This window comes from Camelina sativa, chromosome 11 (assembly GCF_030686135.1).
Source record: "Camelina sativa cultivar CO46 ecotype springtype chromosome 11, ASM3068613v1".
Classification (NCBI taxonomy): domain Eukaryota; kingdom Viridiplantae; phylum Streptophyta; class Magnoliopsida; order Brassicales; family Brassicaceae; genus Camelina; species Camelina sativa.
The window spans coordinates 2,089,537-2,105,189 of NC_141890.1; the positions used below are offsets into that span (position 1 = coordinate 2,089,537).

General features: G+C 36.8%; 2 protein-coding genes, 1 non-coding gene and 1 pseudogene across 4 annotated transcripts; 1 reads left to right on the forward strand and 3 right to left on the reverse strand.

Moving 5' to 3' along the window:
- Positions 1 to 13: 13 nt before the first annotated feature.
- Positions 14 to 86, reverse strand: TRNAE-CUC (transfer RNA glutamic acid (anticodon CUC)). Its single transcript has one exon. It is a non-coding gene; the product is annotated as a tRNA-Glu (tRNA).
- A 113-nt stretch (positions 87 to 199) lies between these two features.
- On the reverse strand, positions 200 to 3,157 carry LOC104721151 (putative serine protease EDA2). Its single transcript, XM_010439065.3, has 12 exons — positions 2,767 to 3,157; positions 2,474 to 2,599; positions 2,228 to 2,383; positions 1,942 to 2,127; positions 1,736 to 1,852; positions 1,586 to 1,639; positions 1,436 to 1,507; positions 1,097 to 1,302; positions 913 to 1,007; positions 751 to 825; positions 533 to 616; positions 200 to 440 (listed from the first exon to the last, which is right to left on the reverse strand). The coding sequence occupies exons 1-12, from the start codon at positions 2,944 to 2,946 to the stop codon at positions 325 to 327; spliced, it is 1,467 nt and encodes a 488-aa protein (XP_010437367.1). The 5' UTR covers positions 2,947 to 3,157; the 3' UTR covers positions 200 to 324.
- A 3,432-nt stretch (positions 3,158 to 6,589) lies between these two features.
- Positions 6,590 to 9,368, reverse strand: LOC104721150 (putative serine protease EDA2; annotated as a pseudogene). The gene is made up of 12 exons (XR_015572898.1): positions 9,121 to 9,368; positions 8,847 to 8,972; positions 8,615 to 8,770; positions 8,341 to 8,527; positions 8,159 to 8,275; positions 8,000 to 8,053; positions 7,845 to 7,920; positions 7,498 to 7,699; positions 7,320 to 7,414; positions 7,163 to 7,237; positions 6,968 to 7,051; positions 6,590 to 6,846 (listed from the first exon to the last, which is right to left on the reverse strand). The product of XR_015572898.1 is annotated as a putative serine protease EDA2 (transcript).
- Positions 9,369 to 9,438: 70 nt separating this feature from the next.
- Positions 9,439 to 13,247, forward strand: LOC104721152 (putative LRR receptor-like serine/threonine-protein kinase At4g36180). The gene is made up of 2 exons (XM_087476004.1): positions 9,439 to 12,544; positions 12,629 to 13,247. Exons 1-2 carry the CDS (start codon positions 9,659 to 9,661, stop codon positions 13,151 to 13,153), a joined length of 3,411 nt encoding a protein of 1,136 aa, XP_087332130.1. The 5' UTR covers positions 9,439 to 9,658; the 3' UTR covers positions 13,154 to 13,247.
- The last annotated feature ends 2,406 nt before the right edge of the window (positions 13,248 to 15,653 follow it).

Genomic DNA, 15,653 nt, shown 5'->3' on the forward strand with positions numbered 1-15,653 from the left:
AATTATAAAAAATCTCCGTTGCCGGGACTCGAACCCGGGTCTCTCGGGTGAGAGCCGAGTATCCTGACCAGCTAGACTACAACGGATTTGTGCTCAGTATCAAGATATGATTTATTTAATTTTACATTTACCAAAGAAGACTAATCCACAATACATGCTACGAGCATGCGACTCGACGGCTATCGACCATGCGTGTAACTACTGTAAAAGTTTCGTAGATAAAAGTTCGAAACATAATACGTCGGAGGTTACAGTTACAAAGATACAAGTTTGGAACATACATCTGATGTTTTATTTATCTGCAGAACCGGAGTTTGTGTGACTTTACATGGAACTCCTAATCCCTCCACGACACTCTGAGAGCCACAAGTCGATGTGTTCTATAATACGTTGCCTCACTTTGTTCACTGCATCGGGTGAACTACAGTTCTTGGAATCACCTGAAAATGGAATCATATTTTTTAACTAGTTGTTTCAATACTTGTCTTTGACTTCAGGTATCGGAAACAGAAAAAAGGCCAGTAATATGTACCTTCAATGATCATTGGAGATTGAGGGCATCCTCGAAGATCACTTCCATGGCCACAGTTATGACAAGTGATGATGTAAGTAGGCACTGTAGTGTGTGGTCAAGCATTAACTTATTAGTGTCCCAGAGAAAGTATCTGCCTGAGTACTACGTTATGAAACGAGACAGACTATGTCTGAGTTTTTGTTCTGCCATTTTTATCAAACTAAAAGGAGACTTACGGTCAGGAGATGAGGTCTGTTTGGATGCATGACGCCATGGATCCTGTGACCCATTTGTGAAGACGATCTTGGTCGCTGCAATTTTGAGAATAAGATGCGAAGAAACTGTTGGCATGTGTACAAGTGTAAGAGGAGCTCGAAAAGTTTTCCGACATTACATACCAGCAATTCTATCACTTCCATAGTACAGGTTTGTTGCATCTACTTCAGGGTAAACACCTTTCCCAAACAGACTTTTGCACAGATCCAAATGATACCTATGAAATTAGTACAAACATAAGCAGGACGATGATAAATAGAAACGGTAAAGAACAAAATAAGCATATAAGCTTGGGACTGTGTGTACTCCGTATTGATTTGATGGGACCGGATGCTATCGTTAGCAGGTGCCACCTGGAAATATGCCACTTCAGTGCAAACTTGGAACCACCAAAGCCTATCTGCACTCTCTGAGGTGATTGCAGTGTCTAGCAGATGTTTCCGGCTATATGTTTTAGAGCTTAGCCCGAAAACTCCCACGCAAAACTCTCTAACATATTTAGCATATGCTTCCTGTATTTACACACCAAATATAATGCATAAGCAAATAAAAATCTCTAATTTGCAAAACGAGTTCTTCTGTTCCTGTAGGATATATTGATCAGTGTTCATAAGCAAAGGGGGATCATAAAAACAAAGAACTTACCAGTAAATCATCACCATTCTTCTTAGCTTCCACAAGTGGTACACATAGTTTATCCGGGTTTCCGTATTGGATCTGCCAAAATCTTGACTATAAACATCTTAAACTAGAAAGAAAACTAAAATCATATAACTATGAAATGAACATGCTTACAGCAATAACTTGTGCATCCGCTATCAAGTATAAGAAATCAGCATCAACATCAAGCTGCAGATTTCAGAAACTTAACATATTAGAGACAGACTTGCTACGTCCATAATTGTTTGGATTCAAAGAGCAGAAAGAGAAACAGAAAAGCTAGACCTCGGTGGCATTGAAGAGAGCTTTCACAGCCTTGTTGTTTACTTTAAGGCCTAGTTCCACTAATTTGTTAGTCTCTTGTAGGACAGCTTTACATTCCGGTCCAACCGACTCACCTATCTGCACGATAAGGGACAAAAATCTTGATACTATAAGCAACTGAACTCTGTATAAACGCACCCAACATGTCATTCACTCAAGTTTAATACCTGTTGATCATATTCAGCGTATTCGTAGACAGCACGAACAACTGCAGAACTAGCAAGGCTTCCACAGGTCAAATGAGGGAACTTAAGCCGGAACCAAGCACTCAGAGCTCCAGAATAAGACGCTCCAAAGAAGAACCACGGATTCTCAACATTCCCACTTCTATTGAACTTAACATTCAAAGAGTCCTGCATCCACAAACAAATTCTCAAAAACATGTTCATTGAATTATAGATGCAACCACTTCTATCTAGTCTAGAGCATAAAAACCACAAGAAAACAACTTGCCTGGTAATATTGGCGGAAAGAAGCTAAATCGTTAAGGGCCTGTTTAGATGAAAGATACTTGAGTTTCTCAGTGGCTAATGAGTTAAAAGGTGAGCTCTTCCCGTAGTAACGATGCTCGAGTGAAACAATACCCGCTTCAAACTTCTTTGCTAACACCTGAATTACACGTTTTAATGATGTAACGCAATGCAACTTTAACAAATAATCAACATGCAATGAGAAAGATTGATCAATCAGAAATCTTACAGTTATATAGTCATTGGGGATCCCGTTACAAGGACCTTCGCCGCAGATCATCAGAAAGATAGGTCCGTCAGGAACCCGTAAATGGTCGAGATATTCATAGTATCGCTGTCTGAATTCCCGATGATCCTGAGATAAAATTAGAAACAATTCGAATTAAGGTAACTAGGATTTTGCAGCGAAATCTCAAATCCAAATACATAATCTAAGAAGTTTTCCCCATTTGAATCGATTTCCCAATTTCAATAACGTAAGAAGAACAGAAATTGAAATCGAAATCGAGATAGATCGATTACCGAAGGAGAGTAGTGATCTAGGGTTTGATTGAACCAGAGCTCATCCCTCGTCAAGTACTTGCTCCCTTCGGTCAAACCATGAGAAATCCTACGAGGTTGCAGTAATCCATCAGACAAATTCAAATAAGACAAGAGCACCGTGAAGATAGTGAGTACAGTGAAGCGAAGCTCCGACGACATATTTCGCCGTAAAGTTCTATCTAACGGGATGTTACGTGAAATTCTATCTCGGGTGAGAGCCAACTATCCTCACCGGCTAGATTACAACGGATTTATTGTACAGCATCAAAATATTTTTTTGTTTAGCATCTCCTTTACTAAATTAAGACTAGGTTCGTGCGGGTTATATTTGTAAATAATTTTTTTGATACAAATTTTTTGGTTTGAATTTATGAAATAGTGATGGTTTCATCAGTAATTTAAATTTTGGAATGACCTAGGGGTCACAACGAAATAAAACATTAACCTCATTAATCAATGGTCAGTTAGATATCCATTAAACATATGAACTATAAAACCAAATATAAACATGTTCACAACGATTAAATCTTATATGAAACGACCAAAACCCGTTTGAAACAAATATAAATATTTTGGAAAGGAACGTAACAAATATAAATATTTTGGGAAAAGACGTAATATTTGTCTTATACATGGTCTCAAACTCTTATCGCATAACGAATATATTCCCGCACATACATGTAAGATAGTATTTGTATAAATATATTTAATATAATATTTAAATTCGAATTCATACCGGTTGAGTATTTAGTTTGATTTTTCGATTGGTTTCAATCTAATTTATTATTGTTTGTAATATTTAAAACATAATGATTTCACCAATATTTTATAACTCTGAACGATCCAACAATCAGACCACTATCAAAGTGAACCGGATTAATAGTTGGTTAAATTTTTATTAAACTTGTAAACTGTTATAATTTGATATAAAATCGATAAAAACGACACAAAAAATTTGTATTTTAGATAGGAAACAGGATGGGACGAAACAAAAAATTCTGAAAATCTCGTATGTAGCTAACATAAATATAAGTATAGATTATAGTATATTTATATACATATTGAATATTAGAATATTACAAAATTAGTTGATTTTTTAATTTTTGTTGTTTTGGTTCATCTATATTGGATTACATTTCTTTGTTTTTTTTTTGTTATAACATACTTTTATGTGATTTTTGTTATTTTAAATATTTCTATGCTAGATAAATTGAAAAACATGTTTTATATTAAAGAAATATGATTTTTTTGTTGTTATTAATTTTAGAAGGTTTATCGAAAACTAAAAATAAAATTGGAAACCCTAAAGTTTAGCCACTTAGAGTCTTAGACCATCTTAGTTTTTTAGGTGCCTTAACATAAATTTAATCACAAAAATAATATTATTATAATATAGGTGTCTTAAAAACACTAACAAACTCCATTAAAATGTCTTCATGATGTCTCACATTCTCCATAAAAATTTGTCTTACAATTTAAATAGATATTTTTCAACTATATAATTAGACACTTTCTTAGAGCATTTGTATGAAAACTGAACTAAGTTGAACATGAATATTGGTACTGGTAATTCCTTGTGATCGCCTGATCGGGCTTGGGAGTTTCTAGATGGTGTATGTAGACCTTCTTTTATTCGAAGTTTGAGGAGCACCGTTTAATACTTGGGACCAATTAGATTTTATTCTTCTTCATCCTGTTTCATAAAATTGATAGTAGGGACATTAGCTTCATACTTTGAGAAATGATGCTTAATAATAAAGAGAATTAAACTTAAATTGTTTGGGAACAACTGACAGACTTACTTAGAGATCGAGTTTTGAAAAATATGCTGCTATGATTATAGGAGTTTCAAATGTGATTCTTGTTCTTTGCCTTCTTTGATTGTTGTGTTGCTCTCTTTGAGTGCGTTTTTACTCTGACTCCATATAAAATCTGTTTTCGTTTTGCTATAAACAGGAAATACATTAGAAAAATTTAGTTGATGTTTGATTTAACATTATCATGGTTTTAAGAATAACTTTACCTCAACATCTCAACGACTCCTTTGATTTGCTTCGTGGGAAACTGGAGATAGAAATCCTGCTTCTGTTTGCTTCCAAGTATTGATGAGTTATTAGAAAGCTTTACACATAATAATATTTAACCCGCAAGACATGCTATGATTGTACCTGTAATAACTCTATAGACTCATCTCACCGATGATTGTTGGTATGATTTTCAGGTATGCACTTCAACTCATCATGTTGGGCATCACACTCTCAAGAATGCATCATTGCTAGATATTGAATGATATTATCATTGGCGGTCATCTATACTATTAAGATGTCATTCACTCATGATTGCAAAAATAAAATACAAAACATTACATGTATTATTAATTAGATCATTATGGGTATAGAATATTGACATGAATGTTACATGTATAATTAATACTAAGGGATTTATTTTCTGTTTTCTTAGGTTTTACCGAAAAAGATATTTAAAATAATATTAAGAAAATATCCAAAATATTAACTCAATTGATTAAAGAAAAATAAATATTGCTCATGATTTTTTTATTTGTTACAATTTAATTGTAAATACAATTTTACACTGTTAAAAATGAAGAAGATACTTATGATCCGTGAGGAACAACTCCAGATCTAGATTCTATAATCCTCTTAAATTAAAAATTGGCAACATAAGATCTCATCATAATGTTTTCTTCAGCATGTTCGCCAACACAAAACATTTTTAAAGACAGGCATGAAACATGATAAGAACATATAAACATACTCTTTTAATTAACAAAATAACATAAGAAGAAGTGGAAAGTACCATCTCATATTTTTTTGTGACATTATCTATGATTAAATCTCTTGATTTCGTGGCACATTCACAATCTTTGTCACCTATAATATTTGAAATAGAGAATATGTGACAGATAATAATGTTTAAAAATAAAATTTATAAAATTAAGTAAATAATTCTATGAAATCTAGATATGGATGGATCAATAATAAAATAGAATTTTGCTTCAAAGAATGTGTTCCTGACGGCTTGAATATATGATAAACTGTTGACCTTGAAACCAAAAAATCATAAGAATATGCATAGAGTTTAGTAAAACCTTGGAGATAAGCATGAGAAGAAGAAGTGGTGATTTATTTTTGAATCAATGGTTTGCATATTGTTTGCAGCCAATGATTTTGAAAATATAAGAACTAAAGTAGTTTTGAAAGTAATGTTATGAGTTTAAGATTTTAAGTATGCTCTCCAATATTTATAGGCGATGTGAGTAGATTTGAGATTATACCTAGCATATATTTACCGAATCAAATATTATATGAAAACTTGGTAAGTACTTTTAATTTCGACGATTTGTTTTAGATATATTTTAACTAAATTTCAGTTTATATATTAAAAATTAAATATGAAATCTCTTCTCCGAGACTCCTCAATGTTCTTTAATTGTTTAATGATTTTTTAAATGTAGGATCCGCGTTCTTTGAAGACCATATCCGAACGGGTTATATGCGATTTTTGGCCACTTAAATTTCGGAGCTTTTAGGTCCTAATTACCCTTGTTTGTTTTTTTGTTTGTTCTCTAAAACTTTTTATAGAAAGGGCAATACATGGTTTTTTTACCGTAACTGTACTCCCTAATTAATAGTATAGATTTACTTAATTTTACGTTAGTTTACCACACTATATATAACATGATGCTAATTGTTGATACCGGCAAGATCCAGCCAGATTATGTCCAAAGAAGACTAATTTGACACAATATGCTAAAATCATGCGTTTTGATGGCTATGGTTCATGCGTGTAACTACTGTATACGTTTCGTATGTAAAAAGTTCGAAACATAATACATCCAGAGGTTACAATTACAAAGATACAAGTTTGGAATATACATCTGAAGTTTTATTTATTTGCAGAAACGCGGTTTGTGTGACTTTCTTTACATGGAACTTCTAATCCCTCCACGACACTCGGAGAGCCACAAGTCAATGTGTTCTACTATATGTTGCCTTACTTTGTTTACTGCATCTGGTGAACTGCAATTCTTGGAATCACCTGAAAATGAAAATAAAAAAGAAAGAAGATGGGACATTAATTTTTTTTAACAGTTTGTTTCAGTACTTGTCTTTGACTTGAGCATCAGAAAGAGAGAACAAGCTGGTTTATATCTATCTACCTTCGATGACCATTGGAGATTGAGGGCATCCACGAAGATCACTTCCATGGCCACAGTTGTGACAAGTCACGATGTAAGAAGGCACTGTGTTAGTCAAGCATTTAATTGTTAGTGTCACAGAGAAAGTATTTGTCTGAGTGCTACTAAGCCTGAGTTAATGTTGTGCAGTACTGAACAAACTAAATGAAGACTTACGGTCAGGAGATGATGTCTGTTTGGATGCATGACGCCATGGATCCTGTGACCCATTTGTGAAGATAATCTTGGTCCCTGCAAAAATGAGAATAAGAGAAACTGTTGGAATGTGCTAAAGTGTTAAAAAAGGATCGAGAAGTTTTCCTTTGTTACATACCAGCAATTCTATCACTTCCATAGTACAGGTTTGTTGCATCGACCTCAGGATAAACACCTTTCCCAAACAGACTCTTGCATAGATCCAAATGATACCTATGAAATTAGCAGATACATAATCGGGAAATAAACGATAAATAAATAAAAGTTATGCATATAAAACTTGGGACTGTGTTTACTCTGTATTGATTTGATGAGACCGGATGCTATCGTTAGCAGGTGCCACCTGGAAATATGCCACTTCAGTGCAAACTTGGAACCACCAAAGCCTATCTGCACTCTCTGAGGTGATTGCAGTATCTAGCAGATGTTTCCGGCTATATGTTTTAGGGCTTAGCCCGAAAACTCCCACGCAAAAGTCTCTAACATATTTAGCATATGCTTTTTGCATTAATACCCAATACAATGTATCAGGAAATACAAATCTTTAGTTTGCAGAACGAGTTCTTCTGTTCTTCTAGCATAAGATCGCTGATTATATATATACACCAAGCATAAGTAAAGAAAGATCTAAAAGAGAAATAACTTACCACTAAATCACCACCATTCTTGTTAGCTTCCACAAGTGGTACACATAGTTTATCTGGGTTTCCGTATTGGATCTGCCAAAAACTTGAAGATAAACATCTAAAACTAGAAAGAAAATTAAAAATCATAGAAATATGAAATGAACACGCTTACGGCCATAACTTGTGCATCCGCTATCAAGTATAAGAAGTCAGCATCAACATCAAGCTGCAAATTTAAAAACATTAGATCAGATTGGTGACAAACTTATTACTTCCATAACTGTTTCGATTTGAAAAAAAAGAAAAGAAAAGAGAAGCAACAAAGCTAGACCTCAGAGGCGTTGAAGAGAGCTTTCACAGCCTTGTTGTTTACTTTAAGCCCTAGTTCCACGAGTTTATTAGTCTCCTGTAGTGCAGCTTTACATTCCGGTCCAGCCGACTCACCTATCTGCTCAATAAGGCACAAAATGACACAACATGTCTTCACTTAAAGTTCAACCTTGTAACGAATACCTGTTGATCAAATTCAGGGAATTCGTAGACAGCACGAACAACTGCAGAACTAGCAAGGCTTCCACAGGTCAAATGAGGAAAGTTAAGCCGGAACCAAGCACTTAAAGGCTCCAGGATAAGACGTTCCAAAGAAGAACCACGGATTCTCAACATTGCTACTTCTATTGAACTTAACATTCAAAGAGTCCTGCATCCAACCAAGAAAATGCTCATTGAATTATAGATGCAAACACTTCTAGTCTAGAGCATAAAAAACCACAAGAAAACAACTTGCCTGGTAATATTGGCGGAAAGAAGCTAAATTGTTAAGGGCCTGCTTAGATGAAAGATACTTGAGATTTTTAGTAGCCAATGAGTTAAAAGGTGAGCTCTTCCCGTAGTAACGATGCTCGAGCGAAACAATACCAGCTTCAAACTTCTTTGCTAACACCTGAATTACATGTTTTAATGATGTAACGCAACACAAACTTCAGAAACAATCATATGCAATGAGAAAGATATCTTACAGTTATATAATCATTGGGGATTCCGTTACAAGGACCTTCGCCGCAGATAATCAGAAAGATAGGTCCGTCAGGAACCCGTAAAAAGTCAAGATACTCATAGTATCGCTGTCTGAATTGGCGATGATCCTAGAGATAAAATTAGAAACAAATTCGAATTAGGTAACTAGGATTTTTGCAACGAAATCTCAAATCAAAATACAGAATCTAAGAAGTTTCCCTCCTTTGAATCGATTCTCATAATTTTGAAAATCGAAAATCGGGATAGACTGATTACAGATGGAGAGTAGTGGTCTAGGGTTTGATTGAACCAGAGCTCATCCTCTCGTCAAAGTACTCGCTCCCTTCGGATAAACCATGAGAAATCCTACGAGGTTGCAGTAATCCATCAGACAAATTCGAGTACAACAAGAGCACCGTGAAGATAGTGAGTAAACCAAATCTAAGCATCGCCGACGACATATTTTTTCCGCCGTGAAATTATATCTCCGGTATGTTAAAAAAAAAAAAAAAAAACAAATATGGACCCCAAAAAGAAACAAAATAATGATTTTTTTTTCTGTTTAAAAAATAATAATAATTGCAAGGACAATATAATGATTAGAATAATGTATCCCCAATTTGTAACAAAATATTATTTTTATAGTAATATACTAATCTATGTATTGTTTCGGCTTCTTCTTTAAAAAAAAAACTTCAGCTTTACTCAGTTTTGCTCATTCTCTCTCTCTTTGAAAACTCACACTCATGGCGACAATTCTCTCACCTTCTTCAACCTAATATTATTATTGTTTCACTTCAAGCAGATCTATACTATGGCCATGGGTATATCTCTGTTCTTCATTCTCCTCTTGATTTACTCGCCGTTACTTTTACACGCCGATGAGTCTCAAACCGAGATCGAAGCTCTCACGGCGTTTAAACTCAACCTCCATGACCCACTCGGTGCGTTAACTTCATGGGATCCTTCAACTCCAACTGCTCCATGTGACTGGCGTGGCGTCGCCTGTACTAACCACCGTGTTACAGAGATCCGTCTTCCTCGTCTCCAGCTCTCCGGACGAATCTCCGACCGTATCTCCGGCCTACGCATGCTACGGAAGCTCAGTCTCCGGTCAAACTCTTTGAACGGTACTATCCCTACCACACTCGCTTACTGCACGCGCCTACTCGCTGTCTTTCTTCAGTATAACTCACTCTCCGGGAAACTACCTCCGCCGATGAGGAATCTCACTTCGCTTGAGGTCTTTAACGTTGCTGGTAACCGTCTCTCCGGTGAGATCTCCGTTGGTTTGCCGACGAGTCTCAAGTTTTTGGACGTTTCGTCGAACACCTTCTCTGGTCAGATACCGAGTGGACTTGCTAACTTGACTCAGCTCCAGCTTCTTAATCTCTCGTATAATCAGTTTACCGGCGAGATTCCGGCGAGTTTAGGTAACCTCCAGAGTCTTCAGTACTTGTGGCTCGATTTCAATCTATTGCAAGGGACATTACCGTCGGCGATCTCCAACTGCTCCTCCTTAGTTCACTTGAGTGCGTCGGAGAACGAAATCGGCGGCGTGATTCCCGCCGCGTACGGTGCTCTTCCGAAACTCGAGGTTCTCTCGCTCTCTACCAACAATTTTTCCGGTACTGTGCCGTTTTCTCTCTTCTGCAACTCTTCGCTTAGGATTGTTCAGTTAGGGTTCAATGCTTTTTCCGATATCGTACGGCCTGAGACGACGGCGAACTGTCGTACCGGTTTACAGGTCTTGGATCTCGGGGAAAATCGAATCTCCGGTCTTTTCCCGTTGTGGTTAACAAAAATTTTGTCGTTAACGAATTTTGATGTTTCTGGAAACTTGTTTTCCGGTGAGATTCCGCCGGATATTGGTAACTTGAAGAGGTTAGAAGAATTGAAATTGGCTAATAACTCTCTTACTGGTGAGATTCCTGTTGAGATTAAGCAATGTGGTTCGTTAGGTGTTCTTGATTTCGAAGGGAACAGATTAAAAGGTCAGATTCCTGAGTTTTTAGGCTACATGAAGGCTTTAAAGGTTTTGTCTTTAGGCAGAAACAGCTTCTCAGGTTATGTTCCTTCGTCTTTGGTGAATCTGCAGCAGCTTGATAGGCTTAACTTAGGTGAAAACAACTTGAATGGGAGTTTCCCTGTGGAGTTAATGGCCTTGACGAATCTGTCTGAGCTGGATTTGAGTGGAAACAAGTTTTCCGGGGAAGTTCCTGTGAGTATCAGTAACTTGAGTAACCTCAGTTTTCTGAATTTGAGTGGGAATGGATTCTCTGGTGAGATACCAGCTAGTGTTGGTAATCTGTTTAAGCTAATAGCTCTTGATTTGAGCAAACAGAAAATGTCTGGTGAGGTTCCGGTTGAGCTCTCTGGTTTGCCCAACTTGCAAGTGATTGCATTGCAGGGAAACAACTTCTCTGGTGTTGTACCTGAAGGGTTTAGTAGCTTGGTGAGTTTAAGATATGTGAACCTTAGCTCCAACTCCTTCTCTGGTCAGATTCCGCAGACTTTCGGGTTTCTTCGGTTGTTGGTTTCTCTGTCACTGTCAGATAATCACATCTCTGGGTCTATTCCGCCTGAAATTGGAAACTGCTCTGCTCTTGAAGTTCTCGAGTTAAGATCTAACAAGCTAATGGGTCATTTACCCGCTGATCTCTCTCGTCTTCCGCGTTTGAAGGTGCTTGACATGGGTCGGAACAACTTGTCAGGCGAAATCCCACCAGAAATCTCTGAGAGCTTGTCTGTCAACTCGTTGTCACTTGACCACAATCATCTTTCAGGAGTCATACCTGGATCTTTGTCTAGGTTATCAAACTTGACAAAGCTAGATCTTTCTGTTAATAACTTAACCGGGGAGATTCCGGCTAGCCTCACCCTTATCTCCAGTAACTTGGTATACTTCAACGTCTCAAGCAACAACCTTAAAGGAGAGATTCCAGCTTCGTTAGGCTCAAGAATCAACAACCCATCAGAATTTTCAGGTAACACAGAGCTCTGCGGGAAGCCATTAAACAGAAAATGCGAAAGCAGCACAGCGGAAGAGAAGAAGAAGAGAAGGAAAATGATTATTATGATAGTTATGGCTGCAATAGGTGCATTCCTTTTATCACTCTTCTGCTGCTTCTACATTTACACACTCTTGAAATGGAGAAAGAAGCTGAAACAACAGTCTACAACGGGAGAAAAGAAACGAAGTCCTGGTAGAACAAGCGCTGGAAGTAGAGTTCGTAGCAGCACGAGCAGATCAAGTACAGAAAATGGAGAACCAAAGCTAGTGATGTTCAACAACAAGATAACTCTGGCTGAAACAATCGAAGCAACACGACAGTTCGATGAAGAAAATGTTCTTAGCAGAACCAGATACGGATTGCTATTCAAAGCCAATTACAATGACGGAATGGTTCTCTCTATCCGCCGCTTACCCAATGGCTCACTCTTAAACGAGAACTTGTTCAAGAAAGAAGCTGAATTCCTCGGTAAAGTCAAGCACCGAAACATCACGGTTCTTAGAGGTTACTACGCAGGCCCACCAGATTTAAGGCTTTTGGTGTATGACTACATGCCAAACGGAAACTTATCTACTCTGCTCCAAGAAGCTTCCCACCAAGATGGCCATGTCCTAAACTGGCCAATGCGCCACCTCATAGCTCTCGGGATCGCTCGTGGACTTGGTTTCCTTCACCAATCCAGCATGGTAAGTCTTTTATGGTTTAAATCACATTCTACAAGTATACATCATCAGCTTCAGTTTTGTTTTAACATTTCTTATCTCAAATAGGTTCATGGTGATATCAAGCCACAGAATGTACTCTTCGATGCTGATTTCGAAGCACATTTATCTGATTTCGGGCTTGACCGTCTCACGGTACGATCCCCCTCAAGATCAGCTGTCACATCAGCCACCACCGGGACGCTAGGATACGTTTCTCCAGAAGCCTCATCATCCGGAGAAATCACAAGAGAAGCCGACATCTACAGCTTTGGCATTGTCCTACTCGAAATCCTAACGGGGAAAAGACCAGTAATGTTCACACAAGACGAGGATATAGTGAAATGGGTGAAGAAACAGCTTCAGGGAGGTCAAGTCACGGAGCTACTAGAACCAGGGCTACTAGAACTCGATCCAGAATCATCAGAATGGGAAGAGTTCTTATTAGGAATAAAAGTGGGACTTCTTTGTACTGCAACGGATCCTCTAGACAGACCAACAATGTCCGATGTTGTTTTCATGCTTGAAGGCTGCCGTGTTGGTCCCGACGTTCCTTCCTCCGCCGACCCAACTTCTCAGCCTTCACCGGCCTAACCGTTTTTTTTTTTTACTTCTTTGTATTCCTGATTTAAATTTTTAGTGAAGAAAAAAACAAGAAGTAATATTAAAAAAATTCAGCATTAATTTACTTGGGTCTTTGGGAGCTTCTTTAATGTCTTTTGTTGGGACCAAGAACTCGAATTAAATGGTTGTTGTTTCAAAGTCGACTCGAGTGGTCCACTAGAGATTATTATTTAGTCAAACGTAATTTACGCACCCGGATTTGATGCATGTGGGGACACGCTTCAGGAAGTTTATGATTTTTCGCGCCGAAGTGTAATTTGATAGTACTACTATCTGCTAATCATAATTAAATAAAAACATCATTCAACTAATAATTAATTTAGATTACAAAACCACTAATGCGCGACTGATTTTTTGAAATTTTGTTTGTTTTAAATTAAAGGCAACCAACAACAACACTCGTTTTGGGTGGGAGAAAGAGTAAAGAAAAGAAAGATTGGGAAGGAGACGACAAGGGAGCAAGATGATTGGTGGGGGTGGGGGCCTGTTGTTTGTCACGTGCCGATAGTATTTGCCTATTTGGTGTTGCTGCTGCCTGATTCTGAATATGACCGTTGAGCCACTGATGCTCGTCACGTGCCTAAAAAGTTCGTACACCCTGGCACTGTTTTGACTCTGATCCTGTCCTTTTCTCCCTGTCAGTTTTCGCACGTGGCAAGTCCACTGTCAGAGTTCATGTGGATCTTTTTTTTTTTCAAAAACGACCAAACGATGAATGGTCTATAAAACGATTTAGGAATATTGAGAAAGTCTCCTACTAATCCACAGAATTTTAAATTGGCCATTCTATAATTACTTGAGAAAGAATCAGGAATTTGAGAAAGTATTATACTAGCTTTAGTTTGCCATTCAAAATCTGAGTGAATGGGAAACAGCTACGATCAACTCCAACTATTATTTTGGCAAATGCTTTTTTATACTTAAATTTCAAAACATTGCAAATAACAATTTGAACTGTATTAAAATTCAAATTTACTATCTAAACTATATAAAATGTTGTCAATTTCAAACAATGTTAAATTACCAGAGACTTCAAGGTAACACTGGGACTTACCAAAACTATGTCGTTGTGGTCATTTTTGGGTATTTTGTAGCAAGAAATGACCAAAAATAAAGTTTCACAACACACCCGAAAACGGACTCCAATACTCTATTTTTTGTCAAACGCTTTGTTTTTTACTACAACACACCTAAAAATAACCAAAACAACTTAGTTTTGGTCATTCTCAGTGCCATGTGGATGGCACAAATCGTCTAACTCAACATCGTTAAACTTTAATTTAACACTGTTCGAACAGAGGTTGAAATTGACAACATTTTATATAGTATAGGTAGCAAATTTTAATTTTAATATAGTTCAGGTTGTTATTTATAGGATATTGAAGTTTATGTATAAAAAAGCATTTGGCAAATAGTTGGGGTTGATTTTGGTTATTTTTCGGGTAGCAGTCTTACAATATGTGGTGAGGGGTCAGAACAACACCGTTTCAAATTTCAATGAAAACAATAGCGGTTAAACTCGTTTCGTTCGTGGACTTTAGCGGTGTGGCCTGTTAAGGTATGCAGCCCATTTTGAATTTTTTTTATAAAGCCTTTATTTCTATCAAACTTAAACGCCCATCCATCACCCGCGTGGCCCTGATTGCGTTTATAAAGATTTTATATAGGCCCAATACTAGGTCGAATCTTCCAAGATCCAGCAGACCATCCATATTTTGTGATCCCTAATTTTACATATCCATCTATATAAATCACAAAAAACAAAACTCCAATTGATTTGGAAAACAATACTCTTGATTCATACTATCTACCAAGATCCAAAAGTGTAACTGGTATGTGCTATAGATTTTCATCAATTATATTGTTATTTGTTGTTTTGAATAAAGAAAAAAATCAGTAACTAGTTTAATAGTACTGTTTTGTGATTATTACGAAACTTGTATCATGATTTTGGATTTCACTTGGAAGATATGAGAAACTTAAGAGAGAGTTCACCCACACGTTCATTTTTCAGCCAATGAAAATATATTTTCATAACCAACACCGTCTATAGTTTTAGAACTACCGTATTATTATTAAATAATTGATTATCATGTACGTGCAATCACCATTAATCAACTCCATGGCACGAATCTATCAACAATTGGTGTTTTTTTCTACCAAAAATTGTTTAATCATTTCAATAATATACCCATCTGCTTCGTATGACTTGCAAAGATCAGTGCTTGCAGTTGTTAAACCCATCAATGACGTTTTAACTTTTACTATCTTCTCTTATATTATTATTACCCATATTCATAGTTTCATACTATGACAGTACATAGATCCCTACTCTTTCTATCATAAATTATGATCAATCATCGTCTCTTTTTCTTCACGATTTCAAAAATCAATCTATTGGGTATTTCCAATCTTATAAGCACATGACATTAATTACCATGTAACTCGTGTATGTAAACCATAGCTGATC

What these genes read in the sequence shown, in the direction of transcription:
- LOC104721151 (XM_010439065.3), bottom strand. Translation starts at nt 2,946, where the DNA reads ATGTCGTCGGAGCTTCGCTTCACTGTACTCACTATCTTCACGGTGCTC. An exon ending in TCCCCAATGACTATATAACT is followed by an intron (nt 2,384 to 2,473) that starts GTAAGATTTCTG and finishes CGTGTAATTCAG; the next exon opens with GTGTTAGCAAAGAAGTTTGA. An exon ending in ACAGACCTCATCTCCTGACC is followed by an intron (nt 617 to 750) that starts GTAAGTCTCCTT and finishes CACACACTACAG; the next exon opens with TGCCTACTTACATCATCACT.
- LOC104721152 (XM_087476004.1), top strand. Translation starts at nt 9,659, where the DNA reads ATGGCCATGGGTATATCTCTGTTCTTCATTCTCCTCTTGATTTACTCG. An exon ending in TCCTTCACCAATCCAGCATG is followed by an intron (nt 12,545 to 12,628) that starts GTAAGTCTTTTA and finishes TATCTCAAATAG; the next exon opens with GTTCATGGTGATATCAAGCC.